Source organism: Sceloporus occidentalis, unplaced genomic scaffold (assembly GCF_023333645.1).
Source record: "Sceloporus occidentalis isolate IW3139 unplaced genomic scaffold, rSceOcc1.0.p SCAF_4, whole genome shotgun sequence".
NCBI lineage: Eukaryota > Metazoa > Chordata > Lepidosauria > Squamata > Phrynosomatidae > Sceloporus > Sceloporus occidentalis.
The window spans coordinates 200,201,998-200,218,515 of record NW_028316984.1 but is presented as its reverse complement, the minus strand read 5'-3'; the positions used below and the strand labels follow the sequence as shown (position 1 = coordinate 200,218,515).

At 43.5% G+C, this 16,518-nt stretch overlaps 1 protein-coding gene across 2 annotated transcripts in view; it reads right to left on the bottom strand.

Moving 5' to 3' along the window:
* STYX (serine/threonine/tyrosine interacting protein) overlaps window positions 1–15,822 on the bottom strand; it is a 35,015-nt gene extending 19,193 nt beyond the window's left edge. Inside the window, exons 1-2 of one of the 2 annotated variants that reach the window (XM_089522896.1) lie at window positions 15,503–15,822; window positions 1,206–1,238 (exon numbers count right to left, since the gene is read on the bottom strand). In XM_089522896.1, coding sequence (XP_089379022.1) covers window positions 1,206–1,238; window positions 15,503–15,559 — 90 coding nt within the window. In that variant the 5' untranslated portion in view covers window positions 15,560–15,822. Of the gene's footprint in view, window positions 1–1,205; window positions 1,239–2,717; window positions 3,779–15,502 lie in introns of those variants that run through there. The other variant, XM_089522895.1, reaches the window with a different exon arrangement.
* Between the last annotated feature and the right edge of the window lie 696 nt (window positions 15,823–16,518).

Sequence of the window (16,518 nt, the reverse complement as noted above, 5' to 3'; positions counted from 1 at the left end):
ATTTATTCATTATTTTGTATATACAGAAGCATGCTTCCAGTTCAGCAACTTCCTGAATTGATCATTTAGGGGCAGCATGGTTGTAGCATTGGCCTCATCCACTGCCCACAGTTAATCAAAGTATGAGTTAACTGGCAGAGCCAGAAGCCTCTTGAAAGGAGAGGCCACTAGTGACTCCTGCATGTCACAACCACCAGGAACTCTGAACAAATGGAAAGGGAACTGCATCATAAATAGGAACAGAAAGGGACCAGCTGACCAAGGGCAAAGATAGCACTGGTGGGTGTAATGACTTTCAGCACAGAGGACTTGGAACTGGAACTGCTCACAAGGGCCAAAGGAAAGGAAAGAAAGGTAATGGATGGGATGGGAGGCTTTGGATACTTCCACATGATATTATTTCAACTGGATAGCAATAAATACAGGACCATGCCTGGTTAAAATATAGAAAGAATGAGAAGTATAGAACACTGTTTTCCAAAACCTGCAGTTGCTGCCCTTCCTTAGGAGGGAAGGATTTTCTTTCACCAAGCTGATCATGATTTGTAATGTGAAACAAACATAGATGGTGAACCTTCACAGATCAAGGATTCTTGGTAGACATAGCCACCACTTGAATACACACTTACCTCTGTCATCCCAAGACGCCTCATGGAAAAGGTGTACTTCCTGGACAACCCATCCCGAATTCTGAAGCACTTTGGATTGTCTAAGGGCATCGTGTGATTTGGCCAAACCTTTACAGCTGCATGAAATATCTAATGAACTGCTAACTGGCTTTGACTAAAAGATTATGATCAACTGCTTCTGCTGTGGCCTTGGAGGAAGAGAAGAGTAGGTAGTATCTGCTGGATGGAATCCATCCCAACACTGCCATTCCATTTTTCTTGTGTGTTGTGTCTTATTTGGATCATACGCACGATAGCAAGGAAATGCCCTCCCTATCCACGGATTTTTTATCCACTGATTCAAGCATTCAAGGCTTGAAAATACTCCCAAAAAGTGTAAATACCAAATATTTTCCATTTTATATAAGGGACACCATTTTTCTATGCCATTGTCTTTAATGGGATTCATCATCCACAGATTGTTATCCTGGATCCAAACCCCAGCGGATAACAAGAACCCACTGTATTTAACAATTTGGAAGCTGCTCTGGGAGCTTTTGGGGGTATAAATACTCTAAATAATAACTATATCCATACCTGCATCTCTCTTCTCATTGGATATGTCCAGTCCTAAAGAGAAATAAAAATAAGTTTCTTATATGAATATTAAATTCTAAGATCAATAAACATAAATGAACTGAAAAACAATCAGGTTCTTGGACAAGCTGCAAGGTGTAAAATGGCAAGTTAGGCAACCCAACTGAGTAACAAATGGCTTGTTATTCTTTAAGAGCTTTCAACAAAGAAGCAAAGAAAAAAATTAAATATTCTTTATTCAGACACTCTAGGCCTTAAAACTTTGACATATTTGCAAAAAAGCAGGCATTTTCAGTTTATATGTGGATCATAGAATCATAGAGTTGGAAGAGACCACACGGACCATCCAGTACAACCCCATTCTGCCATGCAGGAAATCCAAATCAAATCATCCCCGACAGATGGCCATCTAGCCTCTGCTTAAAGATCTCCAAGGAAGGAGACTCTATTACCCTCCGAGGAAGGAGTTTGTTCCACTGTCGAACAGCCCTTACTGTCAGGAAGTTCTTCCTAAAGTTGAGGTGGAATCTCTTTTCCTGTAGCTTGCATCCATTGTTCCGGGTCCTGTTCTCTGGAGCAGCAGAAAACAAGCTTGCTCCCTCATCAATGTGACACCCCTTCAAATATTTAAACAGGGCTATCATATCACCTCTTAATATTCTCTTCTCCAGGCTAAACATCCCCAGCTCCCTAAGTCATTCCTCATAGGGCAAGGTTTCCAGAACTTTCACCATTTTAGTCACCCTCCTTTGGACATGCTCCAGTTTCTCAACATCCTTTTTAAATTGTGGTGCCCAGAACTGGACACAGTATTCCAGGTGGGGCCTGACTAAAGCAGAATACAGTGGCACTATTACTTCTCTTGATCTAGACACTACACTTTTTTGATGCAGCCTAAAATTGCATTGGATTATGACACAATCCAGAATTGGGCTGCACACCTAAAATGAAGTTGACAATGCTGTTAATGAAAAACAATTTCTCAAAAAATATGGAAGACGTTATAGCAGTGGTTCAAAAGTAAGGTTTCAATACGAGAGGGAGGGGGGACACCAAATATTTTAAACTGGCTCTTCAAATGTTGTTAGACATTTGTTAGACCTTGTTCAACATAAATCAATGATGAGGAATGCTGGGAACTGTATTACTACAAACATTTGGAAGGCTGCATGCCTGATTTGAAGGGCAAGTCGCTCTGCTCTGTGAATGAAGAGACTTCTAAAATTTTAATTACCAAAATTTGAGTTCAGATTTGCTAAGCTCATTCTTCATTCTAGTTTTTCTGACTTTTTCCCTACATGTGATAGCTATTTGTTCGATTTTTTCTCCTGATTTCCCTCTTTTTCTGTTTTATGTATGCGCCCCTTTGAAATCTTAGCTCAGTTGAAAGTTCTTTAGGCAGCCATCCTGGTTTCTTTAGACACTTCCCCATTTTTCCTCCTCATTGGAATTGTTTGAAATTGTGTCTTTCATATCTCACTTTTAAGAAAGCTCTCATCCATCATGAATTACCTTCTTTTTTAATATTCCTGACCATGGGTCATATGTACCCAGCATTTCCCTAGATTTTCTGTAATCAGTTTCCAACGAATACCAAGATAGCTGAAATCTCACATTATTGCTGCACCTTTCCTTTCTGAAACTTTGCTTATCTGTTCCAGGAAGCATCATCCAAGTCCTTGGTCTGTCTTGGGGGTCTATGGTAGACACTCACAATGATATCAGTGTTGTTTCTCTCCCCCTTAATTTTTACCCAGAAGCTGTCAAGCTGGCTTCTGGGATTTAAGTCATGGATCCCTTCCCAGATGCAAACATCCTTGACATACAATGCTACCCCTCCTCCTCCTCTCCTGTTTGGCCTTTTCCTCTGAAGTAGGTTATACCTCTCTAGTACCACATTCCAATCATGAAACTCATCCCACCAGGTTTCAGCCTGTTATATCACACTTGCTTTGCAGTTCTCCCTCCCTATGGTCTGTGTGTCAGTGTAGACACCGCTGCTTATTTAAGTTTTTCCCCCCTCCCACTCTTGAGTCTTGTACTATTCTCCTAGTTTGCTCTATAATATTCAGACTATTAGCTCCAGCACTTGATGAACTCTTGCCCTCAAGAATGCTGTCCAAATATATCAGTCAAGAAGCACAGCAATAATGTCAGTAATATGGGGTCTGCCCACCAATTTGCCATAGGCAAAGTCAGAAGCAAAAGGAATACGCCTCTCTTCTACACAGCACCAAGTTGAGTTAATTTTGCTCTTTTGTGCATCAGTTGGAATTCCCATAATTCCACTGTTACTGTTCAATTGGTGGAATGAGAACATGATATTTAAGAACCTCTTGCCCACCTCCCACATTAAGGGGCAAATGTGAGTAGGGATAGAGCTGTCATATTCTCTGTTGGTGTTCACACTGGGAAGGAAATTTAAAAAGCTTTATCAAGGAAAAGGCTGGGGAGAAGGGGTAGTCCTGCTGCTGACCCCTCTGAACCATATGCCACTAGTTGTCTTCCTCCAGCTGAGAAGATAGTTAGGAAGCCAAAAGGGAAAAAAGCTAGTAAACGTTTCTGATGAAAATATGCTTTCTCCATTTTCAAATACCTGCATATGCTGGTCAGCTTACTGTCCATGTACAATGATGATGTGTAACAGACATCTCACAGAATTAACATGAAAGGGTTAATTATCCTTTAAAAGATACTAGAAATCATTGCAAAAGGCTATTCAATTTATGATAACAACCTGATTATTCCATCAGGCTACAAGTAAAGAATATTACCTTAATTGCTGGTGTGTGCACCAACACTTTTGTACATTCACAATTTTATAACTTCCTTTAACGCACCATCTAGGATTATTTCCTTCATTAATAACTTTTTAAAATCTCAAAGCATTTTAATTGTTAAATGTACAGCTAAAAATAAAAAGCAAAACAAGAAATGTTTCCAAACCCCTCAAAAAATACCATATAGAGCTAGAAAAAGTACAGAAAGGGGCAATTAAAATGACCAAGTAAGAACTCCCCCCCATGACAAAATTTAGTGATTTTTAGCTTTAAAAGCCACAAGGAGAACATAACTGAAGCATATAAAATTAGACATGGTATGAGGAAAGTCCTGGATAATTGTTCTCTGTTCTTCCAACAAAGCTTTACTTAGGGGGAAAAAACTGGGAATGCAGGTAGACAAGGTGCTCCTGCAGGCAGGGGATTCAGATAAAAGGAATCATTTTGCCAAACATCACATATTTAAAGTATAGAACTTGCCACCATATGTTTCACTGGCCACCAATTGTACTAATTTAAACAGAGCTTAATCACATTTGTAGAAGATAAGGCAAATGATGATGATGTTTATTTATAATGCCCTTTCCACCAATGGGTGGTACATCAGAGCATATACAATAAAAAGCAAACAATAAAGCACCACTCTATATAATACTAAGATACTAAAATATACTAATATACTGAAAACAAAATCCTCCTCAGTTGCTGCACATCTCATCAGTGGCAACTGTTAAACAGCTGTGTATTTCTTCTTGTAGTAGTCAAAGGCGTAAGACCCTCAATACCAGTTTCTGGGGCGCACAAACAAGAGGGTGCTATTTGGACTCATGTTGAATGCACATAAGCATCTGCTTGATCATTGCGGGAATAGAATACCGGACTAGATGGCAGTTTGATTTGATCTTGCAAGGCTTTTATCTCTACACACATTTTAAAAATGTGCACTGCATGGCTCCCTTTGATGAGCATTACTTGAACAGTGAATGACAAACAATATGCTATGCAGGAGGCCATGCAAAAGCAAAGGCTCCATTATCCACTCATGACACAATGTTGCTGATGTCTGAGAAAGGCCTAAGAGCATGTTTAAGAACAGAACCACTTTCTTTGAGAACTTACGTAGTTTCTAGACACTAAGCAGTATCTGGAGCCTCTTTTCACACTGGTAAAGAGCCATGCTGCTCACAGCTAAATTCTGAACAGTACAGCAAGAAATTTAAGCACTTTAGAAGGATTTGCTTGCTTCCACTGCATAATTCTGCATTCTGACAGCAAAATGAACTCTTAAAACAGTCTGAATGTATTATGGTACATTTATGAAGTTCGTGTGTACTTGACAATTCATCTGACTGCAACTGGCAATTTACAGTGCATTTTAGACATTAAAACAGCAGAGAATTTTAACAGACTACCATGTTAACAGAAAATACAGACTATTTTCACAGTCTTTCAACCAAATGGATCTTATCAATCAAAACAACTACATTTATATGGGCTAAGAAAAAGCATGGACATTTATTCAGTTCATAAATTAGTTCCAGACCCTGAACAGACTGGGCACCCAATGCTATGGACTTTTACTTCAACCCCAAACATATTTTCTTAGAACTGTTATTAATTTCAGTGGGACATTTTCAAGAATGTTCAAAATCGCAACATTAAATCAGAGACTGAACACAGCGGTGGCTTAGTAATGTCTTAGGGATGTTACTACATGTGTGATGCATGTCTAAAATCCAATGATAACTCCTCCTGCTCCTTTAGCCATTTCTATCCAGTTCTGTGTGCTGAATGTGGGAGCCACTTTAGGAGCCTGACTGTATGAACAGCAGGGTAAAAATGAGCTGATAAGTAAGTAACCTTTTTGTTCTCGTGTTCATTCACAGTATGATTCTGGAATAAAATTATCAGCTCTTATTTGAAAGGCAGAGAAGCAATATGCATATGATAGGCTGCAATCCTGTATGGCACAGCATATTACAGTAGTTCTGCATGTGGACCTACATAGACTAAGCCATATACCGCATGCCCCCCTCCAACTTATCATATAGCCTCCTGACATCCCCCAACCCCACACACCCATTCACTCATGGGGAATGGGCAGAACTGGAGAAGCATCTGGCTGCTGCCCAATGTGAAATAGCGGCATCAGCGTTGGGTTCTGCGGGGGTCCTCTGGAAGTCTCAGTGCTGTAATATTTTCATCATTAAGACAGATTAAAAACTGGCTATGGAACACACTGGTTTTTATCTACTGTCTTCTAGGAACCCTTAAGGTAAATTCCCAGGGAAGCTTTTAAATAAATGGTCTCACCCACCCCAAGATAAACCAATACGTCTGCCCCCACAAGTCTTTATTCTGGATTTTTGAATAAAATTTCTTTAAGGTGCTATGTTCCACCTTCTTTATACAGTTAACTGTGTTGCCCAAAATGACTTGAAGGCACACACAAATAGCAATCTTTGGCAACAAGGTCTAAAAATATGGGTTTTGACAATCAGTACAGGATACGTGGATTCTTACAGAAACCTTACAGTGACATGAAAATGGCACAGGTGTACCTCTTATGGTCCTGCTGTGCTTTATTCAGCATCAGGTATAAAGGAGGAAATCTCTTTAATATATATTAGGTGCTAATGAATATAAATTTGCATTTAATATATTGTATTACCGTATATACTCGACTACAAGTCAACCTCAAGTTGAGGGTAAAACTTAGGGCCATGTAGCAAAGAATGTAAAAGATGAAGCAAGAGAAAATGATGCCCAAAACTTACAAAATTCTGGCAGGCATAACTGCTGAGATAGTGGCACCTTTGCTTTCTGATGGTTCAGTGTATACAAACTTTGTTTCATGCACAATATTATTTTTAAAATATCATACAAAATATTGTATAAAAGCTGGATGCATGAGAGAGTAGAGATGGTTGATGCTTCTTTTTAGGTGCTCCCAGGATGGACAAAGCACTTGTATTTTGCCTCTCTACTCAGAAAAAGGAGGTGATCACACACACACACACCCACACACACCCACACACAAGTTAAAGTACAGGACTTATACTGACCCATGGAAAAGTCAAGCCATGTTTTTGGGTCAATTTTTTGACCAAAATTTCTAGACGTATACATGAGTATATACAGTAATACCCTCCAAAAACTAAAGAAATGAACCTGCTATACACATACCTGGCTCTGTCAAAGAGACATAAAAGAGCCAAGCCCATTCTATCAGCTCAGTTGGGGTCATTTAGGCGGCATACAGACAGCCCCAAAAGGGTGGTCTGTTGCCGCCTCCATTTCTGCCAGTGGGAAGCCTCAGCTGCCAAACGGCGAGGCTTCCTGGCGGCGGAAAAAGAAACCGCAAAAAACGGGATCTTTTTGCGTCGCGCTTGCGACACCCGAGTGCGCAAATGGCGTACTCGTGACATCGCCAGCACTATGGGACGTGCGGACGTTATGCATCCGTTGCATCAAAATAGCGGCGCCCATGTGTACAGGGCACCGTCATTTTGACGCCCCCATCCCGTGCTAGGGGTGAGGCTGGTATGAACGCCGTGTCCTCGGCCAACCCCAGTATGTGATGGGGCACCGCAAAGGCCCATGTAAATTGGGCCTGAGCATCTCTTCCAGATGTGTCTGGAATCAACAGTTGTTCCAGTTGATTCCATCAGGGCAGACAACCAGATCTATACCACCAGCTCAAATGGGACCAAATACTATTTAGTTTGTCCCTTTCTAGCACTGCCTCCCTCAGTGGCCATTCCATCTGACCACTATGACATTCATCTAACATTATGAAAACTAGAATCTGAATTTGCTTCTTTACCATATCCCTATTTATCTTTGTAGACTCAAGTTGTGGAGAAGGTCTGTTTTTAAAGAACTGTACAAAACTTTTTTTTAAAAAAATAGGCTCTTTGGAAACAAGAGAAAGAAAGTGAACAGACACAACCCAAAAGGCTACAAGGGTCTCCTATAGAAAATAAGAGGTTGTTAGCCTTGGAGTCAAGCCCAACTCAAGGTGCCCCTGTGAATGAGCCATCTCCAAGCCCCCCTGTCCTCTACTTCTTTGCTCAGGTCCTGCAGGGTCAGGCCCACAATCTCCTTGAATGAGTCTCTCTATCTGGCATGCGGTCTTCCTCTCTTTCTACTTCCCTTCACCTTTCCCAGCATCATTGTCTTTTCTAGTCACAATTTCTCATTATGTGGCCAAAGAACAACAGCCTCAATTTAGTCATCTTGGCTTCCAGGCTGACTTGATCTGTTCAAGGACCAATTTGTTTGTCTTTTTGGTCATCCACAGTATCCTCAGCACTCTTCTTCAGCACCACATCTCAAATGAGTTGGTTTTCTTCCAACCTGCTTTCTTTACTGTCCAGCTCTCACAGCTGTACATGTTAATAGGGAATACAGTGGCTTGGATGATTCTGATTTTATTGTTCAGCTGTGTATCTTTACTCTTTAGGATTTTGTCCAGTTCTTTCATAGCTGCCCTTCTCATTCCTAATCTTTGTCTGATTTCTTGACTGCAGTCTCTGTTCTAATCTAGGTTTGATACAAGTTTTGGGAACTCTTTAACTATCTTAATTTGCTCATCATCTAGGTTGAATTTATGTAAATCCTCTGTGATCATTATTTTTTGTTTTCTTTATGTTCAGCAGTAAACCTGCCTTTGCACTTTCATCTTTGATCTTCCTTAGTAATTGTTCCAAGTCTGTGATGCTTTCCACTAGTTGTATGGTGTTGCCTGCATATCTTAAGTTATTGATATTCTTTCCTCTGATCTTCACTCCTCCTTCTTCGGTGTCCAAGCCTGCTTTTCTTACAATATGTTAAGCATACAAGTTGAACAAGTAGGGTGATAAGATGCAGCCTTGCCGGACCCCTTTGCCAACTGGGAACAATCTTTTTCTCCATATTCTGTTCTTACAGTTACCTCTTGTCCTAAGTATAGATTCGTAATCAGGACTAGAATCATAGAGTTGGAAGAGACCGCAAGGGCCATCCAGTCCAACCCCATTCTGCCATGCAGGAAATCCAAATCAAAGCATCTTTGACAGATGTCCATCCAGCCTCTGTTTAAAGACCTCCAAAGAAGGAGACTCCACTACACTCCGAGGGAGTTTGTTCCACTGTCGAACAGTCCTTACTCTCAGGAAGTTCCTCCTAATGTTGAGGTGGAATCTCTTTTCCTGGAGCTTGCATCCACTGATCTCTGGAGCAGCAGAAAACAAGCTTGCTCCCTGATCAATATGACATCCTTTCAAATATTTAAACAGGGCTATCATATCACCTCTTAACCTTCTCTTCTCCAGACTAAACATCCCCAGCTCCCTGAGTCGTTCCTCATAGGGCAAGGTTTCCAGACCTTTCACCATTTTAGTCCCCCTCCTTTGGACACACTCCAGTTTCTCAACATCCTTTTTAAATTGTGGTGCCCAGAACAGGACACAATATTCCAGTTGGGGCCTGACCAAAGCAGAATAGAGCGGCACTATTACTTCTCTTGATCTAGACACTATACTTCTATTGATGTTGCCGAAAATCGCATTGGCCTTGTTAGCTGCCGCATCGCACTGTTGACTCATGTTCAACTTGTGGTCTACTTGGACTCCTAGATCCCTTTCACATGTAGTTTTATTCAGCCAAGTGTCCCCCATCCTATATCTATGCATTTTATTTTTCCGCCCTAAGTGCAGTACCGTACATTTCTCCCTGTTGAAGTTCATTTTGTTAGCTGTGGCCCAACTTTCTAGTCTATTCAAGTCATTTTGAATTTTGGTCCTGTCCTCTGGGGTGTTCTCACACCTGTACTCAGATGTGATGGCAATCCCATTTCCTTAAGTTCATTCCATAGCTTTTCATGATCTATGCAGTCAAAGGTCTTGCTATAGTCTATAAAGCACATGCTGATTTTTTCCCCTGGAGTTCTCTGACTCACTCCATTATCCGTTTTATGTTTGCAATATGGTCCCCGGTGCCTCTTCCATTTCTGAATCCTGCTTGGACATCTGGTAATTCTCTCTACATATATGACTGTAATCTATGCTGCAGTGTTTTGAGCATAATTTTGCATCGGAAATTAATGCTATGGTCCTAGCAGAAAAGAAAAGGTATTTATTTTTAAATCTCCTTAGCCATGTTGTCATGGATTTGTACTGTAATTATACTTGAATGTACTACAAACAGAAGTTATCAGTAGCTAACCTCCTATCCAGGAAAGAATATTATTTCCTGAAAAGTTCTTATGAAGGTAATAAGAGATATTTAACATCCCAGGAGAGTCAAGTATGACTCTGTCAAAAGAAACCAGAAGCAACCAAAATCTTATCATCAACTGTAACAATAGCTTCTGAAACTGAGTTCTTGGGATGGGAATAGCACCAAGAGCAGTTAGTAGATTAGAGAAGACACTAGACTGATAAACAGATAAATAAAGGCAGGCCTAGGAAATAATCACATAGAAAAAAAATGCTATCATTTGAACTAGATGGTTAATGAGCTAGATGTCTGACCCACTAGAAAAACAGCTTCCATAAAAGTTGGAAAGGATACCGATGGCTGTCTGTCCCTATCCACTGACAGGGCAAAAATCCATAGTTAAAATATCCCTGAGAGGTGGCTATCCAGCCTCCATTTGAAACCCTCCAAAAAAGGTATCATACTGAAGTAAAGAGAAATAGCAGGATTCTGTGTTTATTGGAAAATCCCAATGAATGACGCAGTTAAGGTTAACTGGAAACAGATTTGTTTGTAGGACTGAAATATTCCAAAAAGAAACCGGAGGGAACCTACAAGGCAGAAGTACACACACACACATATACACACACAAACCCCTCTTTTTGGCTACAGAGAAAAATAAACAGCAACTGAGTATATACGAGGGAACTACAAAAGCCATATTAGCAAGGAAAGTTAAATATAGCTCAAAGTGAAGGGTACTTTACAAAGCAAGAATCGGAAATGTGTGGCCCCCTCCATATGTTGCTGGACTGCAATTTCCATCAACCCAACTCTGAATAGCCAACAGAGATGTGAGGAACTTCAGTCTGACATCATCTTGAAGGGCTCATTTCCAGTCTCTGTCATATCCCTTTGTCATGATGATCCATCACATCGGTGACTTAGCTCCCCTTAGAGATATGAGACCAACAGTGCAGGTGGTCCACCAGTTTGGAGAAATGTATGTACATGTCAACAGGGCCAATAATCAGTACCTATTTTAATGACCCCTCTCTATATGCTTTCACCATCCTTTTCATTTTGACAGTTTGATCTGGTAAATCACTTTATCTTTTATGATCAAAAGCAATATATACTCAAAAGAAACACAGCTGGGTGAGGAAAGCCAGCTCTTTGGCCTGGGTCTGATATGAGGCAGTTGGAGGCCAGCCAAAAACCCCCCAGAGGAAAATAGACTTGTCCCTCCATATTCGCTAGAGTTAGGGGCACAAAACTGCCGTGAATATGGAAAAGCCACAAATAACAAAAACAACAAGTTTTTACCTGAGAGGACACCTCTCTAGGAATCTCTAGGTCCTCCAGCGCAACTCTGTGGTTAATGTCTGACAGTCACTGACGACCATAGAACTGCACTAGAGGAGCTACAAATGCTTAGTAGAGTATACAGTGGAACCTCGCCATACGCGGCCTTGAGCATACGCGCTCAAGCCGCGGCGCACGCGCAGGGCGGAAGAGGCGGTGCGTCCCATTCAATTGAATGGGTGCACGCACCCGTTGCGCCCCGCGCACGCCCGCACCGCCGCGCATGAGCCCTATTGTTTACAATGGGGCTCGAGCATAGGCGGAAAGCGCCATATGCGGCGGGATCCGGAACGGCTCCCCCGCGTATGGCAAGGTTCCACTGTACTCTCTAGGAATCTCTAGGTCTTTCAGTTCAACTTTTAGTTAAATTTGACCATAGAGCTGTGCTGGAGGACCTAGAGATTCCTAGAGAGAGCAAATTAATCAAATCCATGAATAATCTGAAAATATCAAAGCCGCAAATATGGAGGGATGAGTGTAGTCACTGGAGTGACAGCAGCTTCAGAGGCTGGGGCTAAACTTATCTTTGCAGACAGGATGGCCTCTTCTGCAACATATACATAATTTTAAGGAGCAAAATAGTAAGCCAAGGACAAAGTTATCCTTTGGATAATGACAAGACTAACAAAGGTCCAAAACCATTTTGAGATTGCTTTAACTGTCCTGGCTCAGTGCTAGGGAATCCTGGGAATTGTAGTTTTTTTGTGGCACCAGAGCTCTCTGACAGAGAAGGGTAAATGTCTCATAATGGATTATTTCTGCAGTGTGTTTTGGACCAAAGATGACATGTGTACTATGCAGCGTCTCTGCATGAAGTGGGGGGAAATGAACAAAAATCTTCAAATTCAGGATACCGCATTTACACAGAGTGAAAGCAGGGAGCCCCCACAACTCCAAGACACACCTTCCAGCTCAAAAGCACAAAAAAGAGATGGGGGACAAGACTGAGAATTCACATCAAACGTGAGAGGTAACAGGATTCAACCACCACCAACTTGGGACATCACCAAATGCAACAGGAAAACAAGGAGTTCTCAGTTGCTGGAGAAGAAGCCTAAACAGAAGATCTGTAGGAAACATAAGTAGGAACAAGTCAAAGGTATCTGCTAAGCACCTACTGTATATATCTGACCTCATGTATAAGCTGAAGGTAGGTTTTGGGGCCAAAGCTATGGATTTTGATACGACCTGTGGATAATTTGAGGGTAAAATGTAGCAGCATGTAATGAAGGATGTAAAGGAAAACAATGCCAAAGAAGTTACAGAAGTCCAGCAGGGATATGGTTGATATGCCAACTGCAACCCTACCTGGAGCAAAAGGACCTTGAAGCAGTGGTACTTGCACTGCTAATCTCTCGCGTAGATTTCTGTAATGCGCTCTACATGAGGCTACCCTTATACCAAGTTCGGAAGCTTCAATTGGTTCAAAATGCAGTAGCCAGAGTGGTCACTGGTACATCGAGGTTCGACTACATAACACCTGTGTTAAAATCTCTTCACTGGCTGCCGATCATCTTCTGGGCACAGTATAAGGTGTTGGTTATTACCTTTAAAGCCCTACATGGCTTGGGCCCAAGTTACTTGTGGGAACGCCTCTCCCTACACAATCCGCCCCGCACTTTCAGAACATCTGGGAAGAACCTATTAGAATATCAATCAACCAGACTTGTATAGACTTTCCAAAGAGCTTTTACTACTGCTGCTCCCAAACTATGGAACGGCCTACAAGAAGAGATCCGTCTTATTACTGCTTGGATGCTTTTAAGAAGGCACTTCAGACGGATCTCTTCCGGCGGACTTACCCACCTGACTTTGTATGGGAGCTCAATTAAAAAGAAACGCTCCATTTCCTAGACTATGATTATTAGGCTGTTTGATTTTTATGTAATTGTATTAATAATGTTAGTATTTTATTGTAAATTGTAATTGTGCTGTATGTGTATTGGTATTCATTTCATCGGATGTAACCCCGCCTCGATCCGTAGGGAGAGGTGGGAAATATAAACAAACTACTTATTTATTTAATAACTATTTGTGGATGAGAGAGTAGGAGGAGGCCAGTGCTTCCAGGGCAGATTAAACTCTTGCCTTTCAACAGGGGATGGTGTGTGTGCGTATATTTGTGTGTGATATGATTTAAAATACCATACAGTGGTGCCTCGGGTTACGAAAGTAATTCGTTCCGCGGCCGCTTTCGTAACCCGAAAGGCTTCGTAAGCCGAAAAACCCATAGGCGCTAATGGGGAAAAGCCGCGATTTGGTGTGAAAAAGCCGAAAAAAGCACCAAAAGTTTTTTCGTAACCCGAAAAAACATTCGTAACCCGGAACAATAATTCCCTATGGGATTTTTTCGTATCCCAAAAATTTCGTAACCTGGGTATTTCGTATCCCGAGGTACCACTGTACTTACACTGACGTGTGAATAAGTCAACTCAGTTTTTTGGGGTCAATTGTTAAACCTAAATTTCCACGCTTATACATGAGTATATACAGTATACGCAAGAAAGTGTACAGTGCTGGATGAGGCACAGCAACAGCAGCAACATTATCATCATGATGACTCTTCTTTCTCTTCCAAGATTGGAACCCAATGTGTTTAGCAGCTTCATTTATATACCGCTTCTTACTGAACTAAGCAGTCTCTAAGCGGTTTATAACTGTGAGCTAATTGCCCCCAACAAGCTGGTGACTCATTTTAGCGACCCAGAAGGATGCAACCCATTTACAACCGCCAAACCTGTCTGGGATGAAGGGTTGAGCCATATGAACATTTCAAGGGCAGAAGAATGAAGAAGATCCCTGGGGAGGAGGAGGAGAGTGGGTTTCTCCTTTTTCTTCCCAAAATGGCTGTGTGAATGAAGAAGACTCATCATACAAAACCCAGACATGACAGCCTTTGGGGGGGGGGGCAAGGGAGAAAGAAAGGGGAGTTAGGGGACTTCCTAGAAGACGCTGTCGCTAGAGATGGCATTTTTCTCATAGAAAGGAAAGGAAAATCACGCTGAAATCAAAGGGCAACCTGCTCAGTCTCAGTCCTCTAATCTCTGAAGGAAAGCAAAGGCTCTCTATGACTCACAGAGACTCTCCCCTGAGGATCCTCTCTCTCTCAGGTCACTCAAAGAATCCTAGAGTTGGAAGAGACCCCAAGGGCCCTGATCCAGCCCAACCCCATCCTGCCATGCAGGAACTCCCGATCAAAGCATCTCTGACAGATGGCCATCCAGCCTCTGCTTAAAGACCTCCAAGGAAGGAGACTTCACCACTCTCCAAGGCAATATAGTCCACTGTCAAACAGCCCTTACTGTCAGGAAGTTCCTCCTAATGTTCAGGTGGAATCTCTTTTCCTGTAGCTTGCATCCATTGCTCCATTGGGTCCTGTTCTCTGGAGCAGCAGAGAACAAGCTTGCTCCCTCCTCAATATGACATCCCTTCAAGTATTTAAACAGGGCTCTCATATCACCTCTCAACCTTCTCTTCTCCAGGCTAAACATCCCCAGCTCCCTAAGTCTCTCCTCATAGGGCTTCATGGTTTCCAGACCCTTCACCATTTTAGTCTCCCTCCTTTGGACACATGGCTCCAGTTTCTCAATGTCCTTTCTGAATTGTGGTGCCCAGAACTGGACACAATATTCTAGGTGGGGCCTGACCAGAGCAGAATACAGTGGCACTATGACTTCTCTTGATCTAGACACTGTACCTCTGTTGATGCAGCCTAGAATCGCATTGGCCTTGTTTGCTGCCGCATCGCACTGTTGACTCCTGTTCAACTCGTGGTCCCCTTGGACTCCCAGATCCTCTCGTTCCGCCGGGTGTCCCCATAGCCCTACCCCTTCCCTTGCAGGTGAGGCACCTGTGCGCCTTCTTCCCAGACTGCGGAGCCACCCTCCCGCTCCCAGGATCCCCGCCCTGAGGACAGAAGGGCGGCGGGGTCCGCTGAGTGAGGGCTTTGGGGAGCCCCGCTGGCTGTCTCACCTCGGAGTCCTCCTTGGGCTGCGGCAGCGCCGGGAAGGCCGGCTTGGCCAGCTCCATGGCCGCCGCCGCCGAGGGACCTTCCCCGGTCTCTCCCTCTCCCTCCGTCGGCCAGTCAGTCGTCCGGTCTGTCTGTCTGTCTGTCAGTCTCTCTCTCTCTCTGGCCTCTTAATAGGGGAGGGGGCTGGCGAGGGGGCCAGGAAGGAGGAGGAGGAGGGAAGGGAAGGGAGAAGGAGGAGGAGGAGGAGGAGGAGGCAGCGGCGGCGGAGACTCGCGCCCGGCCGCCATGCTGCTGGCGGGCAAGCGGCCCCTCCCTCCTTCCTTCCTTCGTCTGTTCACAACCGCCCAGCGCGCTCCCGACTGCCCCGCCCCTCGCGCGCGCGCGCCTTACCCTTCCTCCTTTTCCTCCTGCGCCCCGCCCACTCTCGCGCTCGCCCCTCCCTCTCCCTGGCAACAGCCGCTTCCAGGAAAAAGAAGGCGTGGCCCCTTCTAGGTTTTCCCCCTTTTCTAAGCCCCGCCCAGTTTCTTGAGCCAAGTCGCGACCTGACAGGGAAAAGGGGCGTGGCCCTTTCTTTTTTCCCGCTCTTTCTAAGCCCCGCTCGTTCCCTTTTACGAACTTCCTCCTCCTCCCCCTCCCAAACGGTCACTTTGGGCCGTGAGGGCGGGGCAATTGCCTTTTTTCTGCGCCCCGCCCACCCTCTCGCTCTTATGATCCCCCTCCCAAACGGTCGTGAGCCTGTGAGGGAAAAAGGGGCGTGGTCCTTTATCGCTTTCCCCATTCTACGCTTATTGCTTTTCTATCCCTTTGTACGCCCCGCCCACTCTCTCGTTCTTTCCCCTCCAAGGGCCGCTTTGGCCTCAAGACGACTAACGGAAAGGGGGAGTGGTCCCTTATTATTACTGCCTTTCCCCCCTTTCTACGCCCCGCCTACTCTCGCTCCAGCTCTCTCCCGACACTGACTTTGGCAATGAGGAAAACGGCGCAGCCTATTAGTAAACGTTTCCTTTTGTACGCCCCG